Raw genomic sequence first — 14,381 nt, forward strand, 5'->3', positions numbered from 1 at the left:
GTAGGGTGTCCCATTATTTTGCTTATTATTTAATGTTACACATTTGCTAGGTTGGCACGGGATCTTGTTTTTCAAAAAGGAAAATGAAAGCTCCTGAAAAGCCTTGGCAATAAATGGTTATTTGTTCAAAACAGCCAAGTCTAATCTTTGTTTATGTTACTAGGCTTTGTGTAATGGTGTTGCAATAAAGAAAAATAGTTCTTCAGGATATGCGCTGGCTTTTATGTTTTATTTGTAATGAAAGCTATGCACATAGGCAGCAATCTACATAAGTTACAGTGAGGGAGAACATAAGCTTGGATGGTGACTTGCATGTTTATATATTTACTTTTAGTTTGTTGCAAAGTGTCTGAATCTCAATTTTAAAAATGTGAAATTAGCCTGAGGTACTGCAGTTTTCATCCCCAGAATTTTAACAGTGGAAAACAAAGAGAAAAGGTGAATTCACCCTACACTAGGAGATTCCTGCCCCATCTGTGTCGATGAGCTGTGGGTCTGTTCCCACAACATTGTCCTGCCTTCTCCTCTTCTGTTCTGTTCTTCTGGGACAGAGTAGAGTCATCTTCACTGCCCTCCTGATGTTACAGCTGTTTTGGGTATCCCAAAGCTCAAAAGGGCTGAGGGTAACACAGCTTTGGATCACAGTTTGCATCATGGCAGGCAGTGCAATATTGCAGCAATAATCTCTGCATCACAGGGCAGTCTTCATCACTGATCCCTGTAACATCAGAGGTCCTAAAGAAATACCAGAGAAACTTCTGGCATGGACTGAAAGAGGAATTCAGCTAAGCTCTGCAGGCCTAATATGAGCTCTGAGTCGTGCATTTTTTCCTTGAGGTGATGAGAAAAGAGTAGGTGGAAAATTGTATCACAATGAAGGCTTTGCCTTACTTTTTCTCTTGAATAAATCATTTTCATGGGTAGCATTGATTCTGAGAAAGCTCTACCTTTCCAAAATCAGCCTGCAAGGAGTTCAGAAGGGAAAGGAAGCTGCAGCTGGAAACTCTGACAGAGAGTTTCAGGCCCTTTGTTCCTATCCAAAATGTTCCATTATTTAGAGCTATGATGAAGCATGCATCAATTCATAAATATGACCCACTGTGCAATATAAAAATATCAATATTTCTCTCCCATTGTGTAAGGGATATCTGGTGCATACAGAAAGACTTTCGTCTCCTTAGCTACCACAGAGAAAATGGGAAAGACAAATAGCCTTCAAAAGTGACTCAAAAGCAGAGATGAGGAGAAGTTTCTAAAACTTAACAGAGCTTTTCATCTGAGCAGATCCAAACAGAAACTGTGCAGGGCAACAGCAGTAAACGATGCAGAATGAAAATTTGGCTTCTTTTTCAGTGTTGTCATGCAAATCTTGTTATGGTGATTCCACAACTCTTTCATCATACTCAGCTCCATGGTTAAAACCTAGGAAACTCATAATAAAACTGTGCCTAGAAAATGAGGTCACTTTAGGGATGTGTCATACGACATCACTGGTCTCACACAAGTCAAATATTCAGTCCTAGGTATGTTGGGACACAGCAGTGGGTTACACAAGTGACTCCATTTATATCATTTTGCACACAAGGTCTGGGGATTAGGTGGATGTCAAAGGAGACTCTGGGATAATATTTACACAGCTGTAGACTGATGAGAAAAAGAACTGTTAGCTGAACTTTTTGTATTTCCTACAGAATAAACAGGTAATATGTTAATACCACCAAATGCTTGAGCAGAGGGATGTGCTGTAAAACCTCTGGGCTTTGTTCTCTGTTCTTAGAGAAAGCTACTACAGCTTTCATTAGCTGTAAACTGCTCTTGAATAATTACTCAAGTTTTGGCCTTAGACTGATGATCACACAGGAAACCTTTAACCTGGCACATTACCCCCAAGGAATGCCATGCAGAGAGTGACATTCCATTTTGAGCTTGGTATTCAAGCTAGCAAGGAGCCTGTGCAGCAACACGGATATCTGGCTTTGAGCCCTGCAAGGGAAATCCAAGAGCAGGGCTATTGCTGCCTTCACTGGCAGTGTGGTAAAAATAGACCTGCTGCCTCTGTTCTTGTAGCAGCAAGCAGTGGCAGGATGAGTACAGTCAGGTACTTTATGATAGTCTCCTGCAGAAGGGGTGATGCTATGACATTCCTCCAACAGGGAGGTAGGTGACTTACGATTGAGTCTCGCTATCCACAATGGCTGTAGGACACAAAGCCACAGCTAGGGATGGATTTTCCAAAGAAATATTTGTTGAGCACTTTTGAACTGTCTGGCTCTATCCGAGGTGCCTGAAGGAGGACGGAGTTGTTTCAAAAGAGTACTCCCAGTTGTAGATGCCAAGCAATTGAAAATCTGTCCCTGAAGTGCCTTTTATTTTCCTCTCATCTGATGGCAGTTTGGGTTTTTGATTGATTCATTTCTTTATTTTTAACTGTAAAGACCTTTTAATTAGGGAGAGGAACTATGTGAATGAGCTGGAGCTGCTGGTGGTAGCAGCTCTTTGCCATTAGAGATTGGGTCATTAAATAAGTAGATAATATCCTCCTTATTGAGGAGATTTAGAAAATCATAAGGACTTTGCATTATTACAGTGTTTAGCATTCACAAATGGAATAAAAAACCCCATAATGGCAATTTTCATTAGCTGCAATGCATGTGGAGGGCTCTTTTCTTTCTTTGAACAGCCAAACACTAAACAATTCCTAAATCCCTCCTTGTTACTTATGTTTTCTTCTTGGTAGTTAAAAACCCCATAAAGAAGAAATTGAAGACTTGCTATTAAAATACTTGCTGACAGCTCCATTCAAAACATCCTTTCGAATAGTGCTATATCACATTGTGATTCATCTGCTATTCTGATAGAGTTGCTTTAACAAGTACCTTCCTTCTTGGTTAGGGCCCATCTCCTTTTACTGGAAAATTCTTCCTTTAAACACTTTACTGAATCTCTGCTGTAAACAAGCTTTTCCCTGGTGCTGTGTTGTTTGTGTTGCAGAACACATGTAACCCCTGAAAAGCACAGTGACAGGCTCATTTGGCATGAAAAAGGAGAAAATAGCGAGAGAAAGAAACCATAGTGCTTTCCCCTCCTCACCTATGTTGTACAGGTGCAAGCACCCTGTGAAATTAGCCCAAGTCAGGGTTTGTGGCTCAGCCTTGTGGCCCCAGGAGGGCACAGTGCCCTGCAGGGCTGCCACAGCTCCTGGCAGCGCTGGGCACAGCCTCTGCCAGGGCCAGAGCCTGTAAAGCAGCACCGCTGCAGCACCACCATGCAGCTTCCGCCAGCTGAACACCAAACCCAGGAACATCCTGGGGATTAAGTGCTCCCCAGTGAAGCAGGGTGAATTTCACTGCTGGAGCTTGAAGTTAGAATTATTTACAGTCATTTTAACAGGACAACAGCTGCTCTTTACCTAGAGATGAGCCAAGAGCACTGAAAGAATTTGGATCTGAATTGCAGATGGATGGATTTCAATTTGATTCAAGTAGCTGGACTGCACGATTCTGTACTGTAAGCTCTCAAAGTCAGAGCTTGAGAGAAAAATCATTAATTTGGAAGCTGATACCCTGAAAGACTTTTATGAAGCAATATATTTTCATAGCAGACACAGATCAATTTAAAAGTAGTAATCAAGAGCCATGTGCTACGTGTTCACGGACAAAAAAATGTAGGGAATCCAGCCAGAGCCAGACACTTAACATTCAGAGCATTCAGAATAGCACTGAAGATATTGCCTCTATGGAAAATAATAGGGTTCAGAATTAAAGTATTGTGAATTTGTGAGATAATCACAATGCTGTGCAGATGTAAAGATGCTGCCAGATTGCTGCCAGAAGCTAGCTCCACATAACTTTTCTAGGCAAATTTGTGTTTAACTTCTGTAGAAACTTTGGAGAAAGGAAGAGTCTCTGCAAATATTCCACTGAAAAGATGTGTTAAATTCATAAGAAAATAGAGAAAATTATAATACAAGAGAACCCATTAGAAAACACTTTTTATCATATTTGAAAGGCATTCTTTAAATTTAAAGTAACTATACAAGCTTTTACCAAATGAGATTCAGGCCCAGGTATTTTTGCCCTTGTCAGCCCTAAGAACTTTTAGGTGTAACATTCACTTAAAAAATAAAGCATCCACACATTAGTGTTTTATGTCATACAAACGATTGCATTGCACAAAACTGAAATTTATGTTTACTTTAGGTGTGCTATAGCTCCTGGAAATTTTTAACCTTCCTCCCTAAGAAGTCTCTTTGGCAATACTCACATGAAAAAAATATAAGCCACTAGCAGTGATGGGTATTTCTAAAGGTGGATTAAAATCATCTCATTAGCTCCTCAAACATTTGGGATTTGTACTTGGAGCCAGGCATGGTTTTCATTCCTCTGTTGAAGTTATCCTCTGTCATGACTTAAAGCAACCTGAAGAGACTTTTGTGTGTGTTGCATACACTTTCCTCTGTTGATTCTGCTCTACTTTTCCATATCAGTGTTTACCAGTCAGGAGGGAAAGTAGGGAACAGTATAATCTTCAATGGATACCTTTGTTTTAGCTGACATGTTTAGGTTTTTGGTGTGTCATGGTTTGACTCTAGCCAGTGACTGAGCCCCCCACAGCTGCTGCTTTGCCTTCCCCAGCAGGGTAGCGCAAAGAATCAGGAAAGAAAAAGTGAGAAAACTTGTGGGCTGAAAAAAAAGGCAGTTTTACAAGTACAGCAAGAGTCATGCACACAAGAAAAGCAAAACAGGGCTTCCATTCACCACTCCCATGAGCAGGCAGGTGTTCAGTCATTCCAGGACAGCAGGGCTCCATCATCCGTAACCTAGAAAAACAAAAGCCATCACTCTGAATGTCCCCCCTTCCACCTTCCTCCTCCAGCTATACGTGCTGAGCATGACACAATCTGTTATGGAGTAGTGTGATACAGTTAAGCACTCCACACATATTGTCACTAAAATAGATAAGGACAGTGGCATGCTTTCATGGGTGTTTCCATAGCATACAGAGCATAGTGCTTGGAAAAAAATCTCATTTTTCATGAGGAGCCTGTTCATAGCTAAGGGGTTAGAACTAGATCTTTATGGTCCCTTCAAACCCAAACCATTCTCTGATGATTCCATTATTCTGTAATAAAGGACCAATTGGGAACACGCAGAAGTAATTCTTGCTTTTACACCTCTAGGCAGATTCTATTTGGGGGATTGTTTTGCTTGTAGAGAGTGAAATTCCTAAAAGGGTTTATTGCCTCTGTGTCAATTTTTACTACTTCTGTTCTCATCATGTTGATAGAAGAAGTCATACAAAGTCATGCAAAGTTATGCAAAGAAAATGGTATGATTTTTACCATTGGTTTCCCCTCAGAAAAGAGATATTATATGTTTATATGAAGACACATGGCTTTGTATTACATTGCTACATGCTACTCTGTAGCATGAAACCACACAAATCTTAGAAAGCCACAAACATTGAAATACATTGAGACTAGAAAATGAAAATTTATATCTGGCATCTTTGGGAGAAATTTTATAATTAATAATTACCTCCTAGCTGATTTTGTTGTTATTTCTCTGCTCCAGCCTTTGACAGATCAGATATAAACTGCTTTTGGCTGGACTTTCAGTGGCCTCCCATTATTATCAGCTGGGACATAAAACCCTTCCTCACATATTTCTATAGATGAGTCTGGTCACACACTCTTCCCATTCCCATCCTCTCTGCTTTCCCTCTATAGAATAACTCAGTCCTGATTGATATTAAAAGCATCTAGTAATTTAGTATCATCCATGAATTTAATGCTCAGAATGTTCATCTCTTTCTCCAGAGCATTAAGAAATATGTAAAATGAAACTCCTGGGGAAACCCAGCAGGATTCCCCTTCACAGCTCAGACCAGTGCTGTCTGTCCTGACCTGCTGTCCTTTGTTTACATTCCTGCAGCTGGTTTGCAATCCCCATGACAGCACTCTTATCCAAGACATTATAAGATATTTTTCTAATAAGATTTTGTGAGCCACTGTATCAAATGCTAGGCTACATCCCCAGATATGCTGCGCTTTCAGCTGTTGCTGAGGTTCACACCTCAGGTTTTCAGGCAAAGTGAGTAGTAAATTCCAACTCATATACTGCAGCAATGGGAATCTCATATGAGAAGTGCAACTAGAAAACACAGAATGGCAGAGAGGTGGGACTAGCTACATTTAGGAGATACAGTCAGCAGGAAAGGACAGAAAGACATGGTATAGCTGATAGCAGGGGAAGGGCTGCCATGATGGTCTGAACAGAAGAAAGGAGAAGGGCAAGCCAAAGAAAGTATCAAAACTCAGAATCAACTTGGTGGGGGAATTCTGGAGCTGTCAGCTCTCAGGGAGGATCTCTAAGCTGTCATTCATTCAGTGATTTTTTTGCTTCTGTTCAAACCAGGAGCCCTGCATTACTCTCATTACTAATTCTTCTGCTGCTGTTTGCATGGCATGCTACTTGGGGGAGTGGGAAACAATTTGAAAAATATCCAGCAATTCTCTGGATGAATTCAGATGGAGGCATCTTGTGTGTGCACTGTGCAGTTTTGTATCTGTAGGACATCTCTTCTCATGCCATTGGGGCCATGTGGATTGGTGGGGACAGGAGCTTTTGCTCTCATAGCCCCATGTTTGGGACTTTTCTCTTGCTCAGACAGGAATGTATGGGCAGACCTTGTGCTGGCTTTACCAAGAGCTATTCCAGCCTGAGAATGGCAAGATCACACCGAGGATCAAATCCTCTTTCTGAAGGGATTACATTTCCTGCCAAATATGTGACATGGTTCAGTTTCAAGCACATACAAAATAAATCTCTGTCAAGACAGACATTTAACAGTGGCTTAGTATCCAGGACTGTCATGGGAGACAGCTCTCAGCATCCAATCTAGCAGGATCTTCTGGACAATGTCTCCAAGACCTTGGGATCTACCTCTCTTCAATAATTTACAGGGATAGTATCTAATGAAGCTTTTGTATTAATTTATAAGTACTGCACAAGTGTGGATAAGCAGAGTTAAATTTTTGGGGGGAGATGACTTCTGACAAGCCACTTGTAAAGATGCTGGTTTTCCTTCCTGTCAACTCTTGTCACTGCTTGCAAATCTTCCCTCTCTTTGTGTCACTTACCCATGTTCTTGGATTTTAAAATGCATTCATCAAATAGATAACAGATTTAGTTTTGCACAACACCAGGTTTATCCTGTGAAAACAATACTGCTGAAAATATGTGATGGCTGATTTGTAAGTTATATGTGGACACTTTATGCATATTACAAAAATTTCAGTCCAGCTCCTGGGGAAAAAAGAAGCAATATAATCTTGCTCAAGATGTTTCTGGCAGTGGTGGGTGCCTGTTCTGAGAGCTCCCAAAAGTCATACTTCCTGTGCTGGGACAATCAGAGGCAGATGCTGTCATTTCCACCCTGGAAAGTAACTGCTCACAATACTTACATAGGAAAGTATGGGTAATCGTGTAATGAGATTTTATCCATTATGAAAATATGCAAAAACAAAAGAAGAAATAAAAGAAAACACAAGGATGTTTTAAACCACATACACCAACCTTAAATATTTTGCACCACCTTCTTCCTCTGTAGATTAAGAATGTTTAAAGCATTAACTTAGGGTTGTGTTGGCGTGGCTACGTGAACCCAAGTTCCAACCCATACTTGAAGATTGCACCAATTGGAGAAATGCTCTCATGAATAAAATAATTTGGGATAAAGTGTTGTTTATTATTTCTCAGCAGATTAGCTATGTACATCTTGTAACACAGGCTGACTTTGTGGAATATTAAGCACTTCAAGAAACCTGTTTGAAAATAAATTACATTATCCAACCAAAGTAATATCAGAAATGTCCCAGCGTCTACACTATCTTAATGTTGATTTCAAATCATATATTTATATTACCTTTTTATGTCTAGTAAAGAAATGTGATGGAGCCTTTCTTTTGTCAAAGTTGTATTATCTCATTTCTCTGAGTTAGGTAAACTGTAATATGTCTGCTTTACAGATGGGTAAACTTAGCATAAAGAGAGGGAAGCCACTGCTTTGAGTTAAGAAAGCCTAAATCTAAGCACTTTCATCTATATTGGTCAGTCATAGTGGCAGTGTCTCCTAAAATGAGCCTCTTTCCATTCATTTATATGACAGATTATTTTACTTTAAACAACTCTTGGATAAAATACATTAGGCATCCCCAGAGCAGGAACCTGAAATCAAGGCTGGCACATGAGGCATTACCTGCCCAGCTGGAGAGATGCACCCCTGGGCTCGGGGTGATTGAGCTGCCCTGGGTAGGAGGGATGGGGTGCAGGTGTGCGCAGGCACTGCCCGCACCTGGGTGATCAGCCTTGTCTCAGGACAAGGGGAGGGCAGGTTTGTTTAGGACTGCCTCTAAACTCCTTCATGCTAAAACACTGCTAATGAAGAGGCCATTGCTGTTCCCTCCATGTCTTTCTCCTTTTCTTCTTCCTCTGTTTGAATGAAAGTGACTGCAGCTCTGCTGATCATAGCACAAGCTCCCTTGGGTGTTTACAGGACCCCAACACTTTGACAAAGAGCTCCCAGTGGAACTGAGGCATCGTTACAAAATAAAGACTGCCCCACTTATTGTTGACAGGGTCAAAACAGTCCTGAGCATGTAAAGAAGCACAACACAGGCATTTGTCAAAGTGTTTTTGGTGCCAAAATTGTTTTTTCAAGTTGTGATTAAAGAAGGAAGTAGTCACAGAGAAAGGAATTAGAGGACCCCAGTCAGTAGCCAGTCTTTACCAGCCAGCATTTTGAGAAATGCTGTATAAATTATAGTATAGTATAAATTATAGGCATGTAAATTACAACTAGTATTATGAAACATTGGACCTGCTGGGGATTTTAGCCTGCATATATGGAATAGTCAACATACTGTTTCCATCATTTTAATAACCTATATAGAGCAGGTGGCTGATGCAGTTAATGCTGGCATCATTTTTCTTTCCCTGTGTGATTTTCTGTGATGACAGTTCTGTCATTTCATTTTGACTATTTAAGGCTATTAGGAAGCATTTTTAGGTAATCATCTACTACAGGTATTTTCAGGCATGCCTAAAGCATATAGGGTGTCACCACCTTTCACACTGCATATTTCTAAATAAGTATATGATATATTCTTTGTTAATCAATGAAAAAAAATATGGAGAAGATCACCAGCTGTGACAAACTGCCTAGCTTCATTTAGTTAGCTGGAGCTATACTCTTTTGTTCCAGATGGAGATCAAGTCCGACATCGTACAACTGCAAACATTTCAAAGAAGTGAAACATTTCTAAGATCATTGAAATATGTATTTTGCATTTCAAAGATAAAATACCAATATGTCATCAAAACATTTAATTTTCTTCCAAGTCTGAAAGTAAATTGACGAGAGATCAGCAATTGGCAGGAGAACAAATGAAACATATTGAAAGAGCCAATTTGGTGGTGTCGAGGGAGGCAGATGTGTCAGTTTTACATCTGCTTCAGCAAAGTCCTGGTTGTTTTTTCTCCCTCCACCTTCCAAAAAATATTTCACTATCTAAAGGTTTCATTATTAGATAATTGAATAATCCTTGATAAATGGCCAAATAGCACTCTGTCCATTGAAGAGTGCCTTTTTCCGCCGTGCTGTGATTCAGGCAGTTGCAGTTCATTTGTGGAAGTTTCTGACTTTTTTTTCTCAGAACTCATCAAACCTGACACACAGACAATTTCAATTGCAGCTGAGTAGTTTCCTGAGCCCCAATACTCCAAGTGCCAATCTGCTACCTCTTTCCTGAGCTATCTATTAAAAGGGAAGGAAGTGGAAACATCACTGAGATTTCCACTGACAGTGTGTTTCAGGGCGTAGGCAGACATGGCAGTGAGCAGCAGCAGCAGCAGGAAGAAAACCAGCAGGAAGGGTAAGTGCTTCCATGTTTTTAAAAGCAGAAAGCAAGGTGGGACCCTTACACAGTTATTTTCTCTGTGAAGCAGGTAGTCAGATATGAGCTAAGTCTGTCAGCAGGTGTTAGTCAGAGCTGCAAGACTGGAGTCAGAAGCTACTGTTTGAAGAAATACGTAAAGAAATTAAATGAGTGATTCCCTGCCATTGACTTTCCCTTGATTATTTGCTGGTTTCTGTCTTCTTTATTGTTAGTTTATCATCTGTCACATTCCTGTGAGAAGGTTTTCAGAAATGTGTTAACAAAATAAGGGGGCGCATTTATTTAACTCAATATTTTATTAATTTTCAAGAGACTTGATAGGCGGTATGCCCAGGGTGTGTCTGCAAAATTGAAAAACCAGAGAATTTCATGAACTAAATGGAAGGACCACTGGATCTGTAGAACCTTTTTGCCAAGCTATGTATCTGTGAACCATACCTCATGTATGCATTACCCTGCAAACCAGGAAAGTAGAATCATGAATACACTTGACTTTCTTTGATTTAAAATACATTAAAATTTCTGTTGCTAGGAGCTGCTGATACTTGGGTTTTGGGGGTTTTTTTTAGGTTTTAAGTATTAGAGTTGTTGATGTGATTTCAGGAGCTAAAGCTTTAAGTAAAAGGAAAATACTGAATTTTGTAAAAGTATTAATTTCATATAGAGGAGGCATTTCTAAAGACTGAGCACTCTAGCTTTTAGGTGCCCACTGATGCATAAAAATAATAAGCAATTCTGCTCAAAATAGACCATCACAACTCTCTTTTTGTCTGTAATTTTGACCTTAGCTTCTACATTAGGACATTTTTCCATAGGAGAATGAACTTTTCTTTAGAGTGGGGTTTAATCAGCTTGAGAAGGTTGCTGTGAGGAAGGCATCTGATGACTGGGCTACAGGACCCCACCTCTGTGTCTCCAGATCCTCTCCTGTGCTCAACAAGGGAAACAGCGGTACAGGGCTTAGAGACAAACATGAGTACCTTCTCTGCAATACCAAAAGGGTATTCAAGGTTAAACCTCCCAACTACTTGAATCCATGACAGAATTTCCTTTTCAGCTCTGCTTTTTAATGGGGTAATAAGGTACCTTTCTAACTATGCAACTTAATCTTGCACCGTCCTTCACTCGAAGTAAAAACATTCTGGAGAGCAGTGCTTGAAAGGAAGTTTCAGTTTGTTTCATTTCTTAAGATTCATTATGTGGTTTAAGCTTACCCAAACAAGATCAAGGTACCAAATGAGTTCATATTGCTATCAAAGCAAATGTGACCTTTAAGGGTTTGAGCTCGTTTTGTTTAAATCAAAACAGACAAGGTAAATGAAAGGATTTTGTAGATGGGGAACTGAGACAAAGGCAGGTTAAGTGATTCCACAGGCTTCCATGGGCTTCCACCCACAGTCTATAGGACAGTCAATAAAAGAAAATTAAATCTGTGCATCTCTCAAGGTCATATAATCAAGGGCACATCCAGCTCACAACCTTCAGTTGTGGAGGTGGCTTCAGGAGCATGTATGGAGGTGGAAAACCAGGAGAGGAGATTGCTGTGGAAAGGAAGTAAGGCACCTTTTGCATTTGGGAATTACTTAGGGCTGGGGGTTGGGGAGGTGGAGGCATAGCAGAGAGAGGTGTCATCATGTCAGGGCTGCTGGACTGAGCACCGATGGAAATGCCTGACTCTGAGGCACAACGCATGTGCAGAACTGTGAAGGTCAACAGAGATGCTGGTATTTGCCAGAACAGTTTACACTTGTTTACTTTGTTCTTTGTCATCAGGGGCAACCCCTTGCTGAGTAGCCACCAAAGATGAGATTTCCTGCTGGGTTAATGACTTTTAAATGTGCTGTTCCTGTTATCGCTCCAACACCACCCCTCGTCACAAAGCAGTGTGCTACAGCCATGCTGGCAAAAAGGATGTGAACATATTTGTCATGCAGCCCACTGGACAGGCCAGAGCACTTCTCTTAGAATAGATGGGAAGTCTTCAGTAGCAGTAGGCAAATGTTGAATTATTAAATTATGTCTACAGCACTTCATATAATTATTGCCCAAGTGATGGTAGAGCGAGATAAGCCCGGTGTCGACAAGCAGACTTTTCCACCTTCGGAGTTTGGTTAACAGGCTTGCTATTTTCAAATTCAAGAAAAGTCCACTCTCTCAGAAAGAATTTAAATAGAAAATTAAATGGGTTTGCATATTGCTCTGCATGACAGATTTTTTGTTAGCCTTCAAAGTCTGCATGATCTAACCAAGCATGTAGAAGCAAGATACATATTTCTGACTGCTATAAATTTTGTTATTGTGGAAAATGGTTAAAAGTAAGTAGTTACCCCAAATGTTATTTTAATTCACTAAATATTCTGTGGATTAATAATACCATATGTGGAGACATTGGAACAGGAATGGCAGAAATCATCTTTGTGTGGCTTCTCAGCTGGCTGCTTTCAGGGGGAATTCACTCGGGATTTTTTCTTCCTCATGGAAAAGTACTTAGACAAGAAATGACTCCACAATTATGTCTTGGCTAGAAATTACTGTGGCAGAAACCCTGTTTGTTGTTCCCATTCCTTTCTGATAAAGTGCAATTAGTACATCCCTTGACCCACTCTGTGAGATGTTTGTGGGCAGGGGTGTTGTGAGGGAACACAAGCTGCTACCACAGCCATTCTCTAAACATGCAGTTGGAAACGACAGCTCTGCTCTGGTGACAGAAAACATCAAAGCAACAAAACATGCTATTTTATCTGATGGGGGTAACAATATCTCAGCTAATGAAATGGCTGTCATCCCTGCCTATTGTATAGATAAGGAAGCTGGTGATGTTGGGATGCTCTTTGTTGGTACGCCAAGTTGCAATTATCCTATGACAGAGCCCTTCTGGGCTATGATTGATGAAACATTCTGAGGGGGAAAGTGCCTCAATAAGTGAATTTCATTGGATTTGATGATGATATTGCTTGCACAATGGTTGGCAAAAACAAAAACATTTTGAGTGGAACTAGGAAAACGTGGCCTTATTTAATCTGCCTGAGATGTCCTTGCCACATTCATTTATTTGTATTTTATGTTGGATGTAAACAAGTCTAATTCTGAAGTTCTTGTGTTGACCTTTTCTGGCATTGAGATCAAAGTACTGTCTGCAATAAAGATGAGAAGACTTTAGAGACTTCGGTGGCTTGTCAGAGTAGGGCACATTTAAACATAAAATATCACAACACAGCAGCCTTTGGCTAAAACAGGCACCAAATAAAGCTCTAAAGAAATTTGTTGCTCCTCAAAAAAGCCATCATTATCTTGCAGTTTAATGGCCTAAAAGTGGGGCCTGCTTAGAAAACAATTTTTCCTTCTTGCCTGAGCCTTAACTCACAGGGTGACTCTGCCAGTTGTCTCTAGCAGCTGTAACATGGATGTCACCAGTTAAGAAGAAAGGCATGCCCTTTCTTTACTTAAATCCCTGAGTAGATTTTAGGACTGGTAAAACACTTCTCTGAACAATAGTCAATAAAATATCAACCTTCCCAAAGCATGGCATGCTGTCCCAACCCCAACATGCCCTTTTCCCTGGCTCCAGCTGTTCTGTATCCCAGATCTTTCAGTGAGTCTCTGGAGGAGGTCCTGGAGGTTAACTTTACAGTGCCTGATCTGGAGCCAAGGCAGCTGGTATAAGAATTTGAGCTCTAATATATTATTTTAATATATAACAGCTTGACCATTTGAAAATTAATGTCTTTTTAAACACTATTTTTTGTGTCCATAGTCTGAATTTAGATTTGAGGTGTAAACCTACTCTAAGTGAAATGTTTAATGCTTAGAATAATGTCAAATTTGACGCATTTTCAAGCACAGAGAACATTTCCCAACAAACTGAAACAGAGATTTTCAGTACTTTGATTGTGTTAAGACTTTGGAGCAAAACTGAGGCCCTCCTATAGAACTGCCTGTGCTGATGCATTCACAAGTGGGTGCAGAGGACAAAAGGCAATGACTTCTTTTGATGAATAAAACATTTGATACATGATATAATAGTTTTCCTAGACTGAAAACAAAGGAACCATCTCTACTGCAGCTTGCAGGACTTCACCACATTTCCAATAAACAGCCCAATTTTCAGGGATACTTAACATGCTGCAGGAATCTACCCAATGCTTCTATGAGTTCAGTTGATTCAGTAATCGTAATATTTATCTTGATTATTTTTGCTTGAACTTAGTTTTAGGCACTTATTTTGAGGGGGTTATTTCAATATGTGAAGGGAAGGTTCTTTTTCTATTTTTGAGTGATTTTCTTGGGAAGCCAGTTTTTTAGCCTTTCCAGGTGAGAACTTTGAAGCAGAGTAATACTCAGAGAACAATACTAGTGGAAGTTTCTGCAGTGCCTCCCTCTCAGTGGAACCTCATCACAGCAGCCTCTGTTGTGTTTTACGTGT

General features: G+C 40.2%; 1 protein-coding gene across 3 annotated transcripts in view; it reads left to right on the top strand.

The window, feature by feature from the left end:
* Positions 1-14,381, top strand: part of ADGRL4 (adhesion G protein-coupled receptor L4) — a 73,476-nt gene that overhangs the window by 11,088 nt on the left and 48,007 nt on the right. For 2 of the 3 annotated variants that reach the window (XM_086841281.1, XM_086841282.1), the window contains exon 3: positions 9,866-9,934. The exons of the other annotated variant lie outside the window; for it this stretch is intronic. In XM_086841281.1, coding sequence (XP_086697407.1) covers positions 9,889-9,934 — 46 coding nt within the window. In that variant the 5' untranslated portion in view covers positions 9,866-9,888. The remainder of the gene's footprint in view (positions 1-9,865; positions 9,935-14,381) is intronic. 3 annotated transcript variants of the gene reach the window in all.

The sequence above is a fragment of the Cyanistes caeruleus genome, chromosome 9, assembly GCF_971803275.1.
Source record: "Cyanistes caeruleus chromosome 9, bCyaCae1.hap1.1, whole genome shotgun sequence".
Lineage (NCBI taxonomy): Eukaryota > Metazoa > Chordata > Aves > Passeriformes > Paridae > Cyanistes > Cyanistes caeruleus.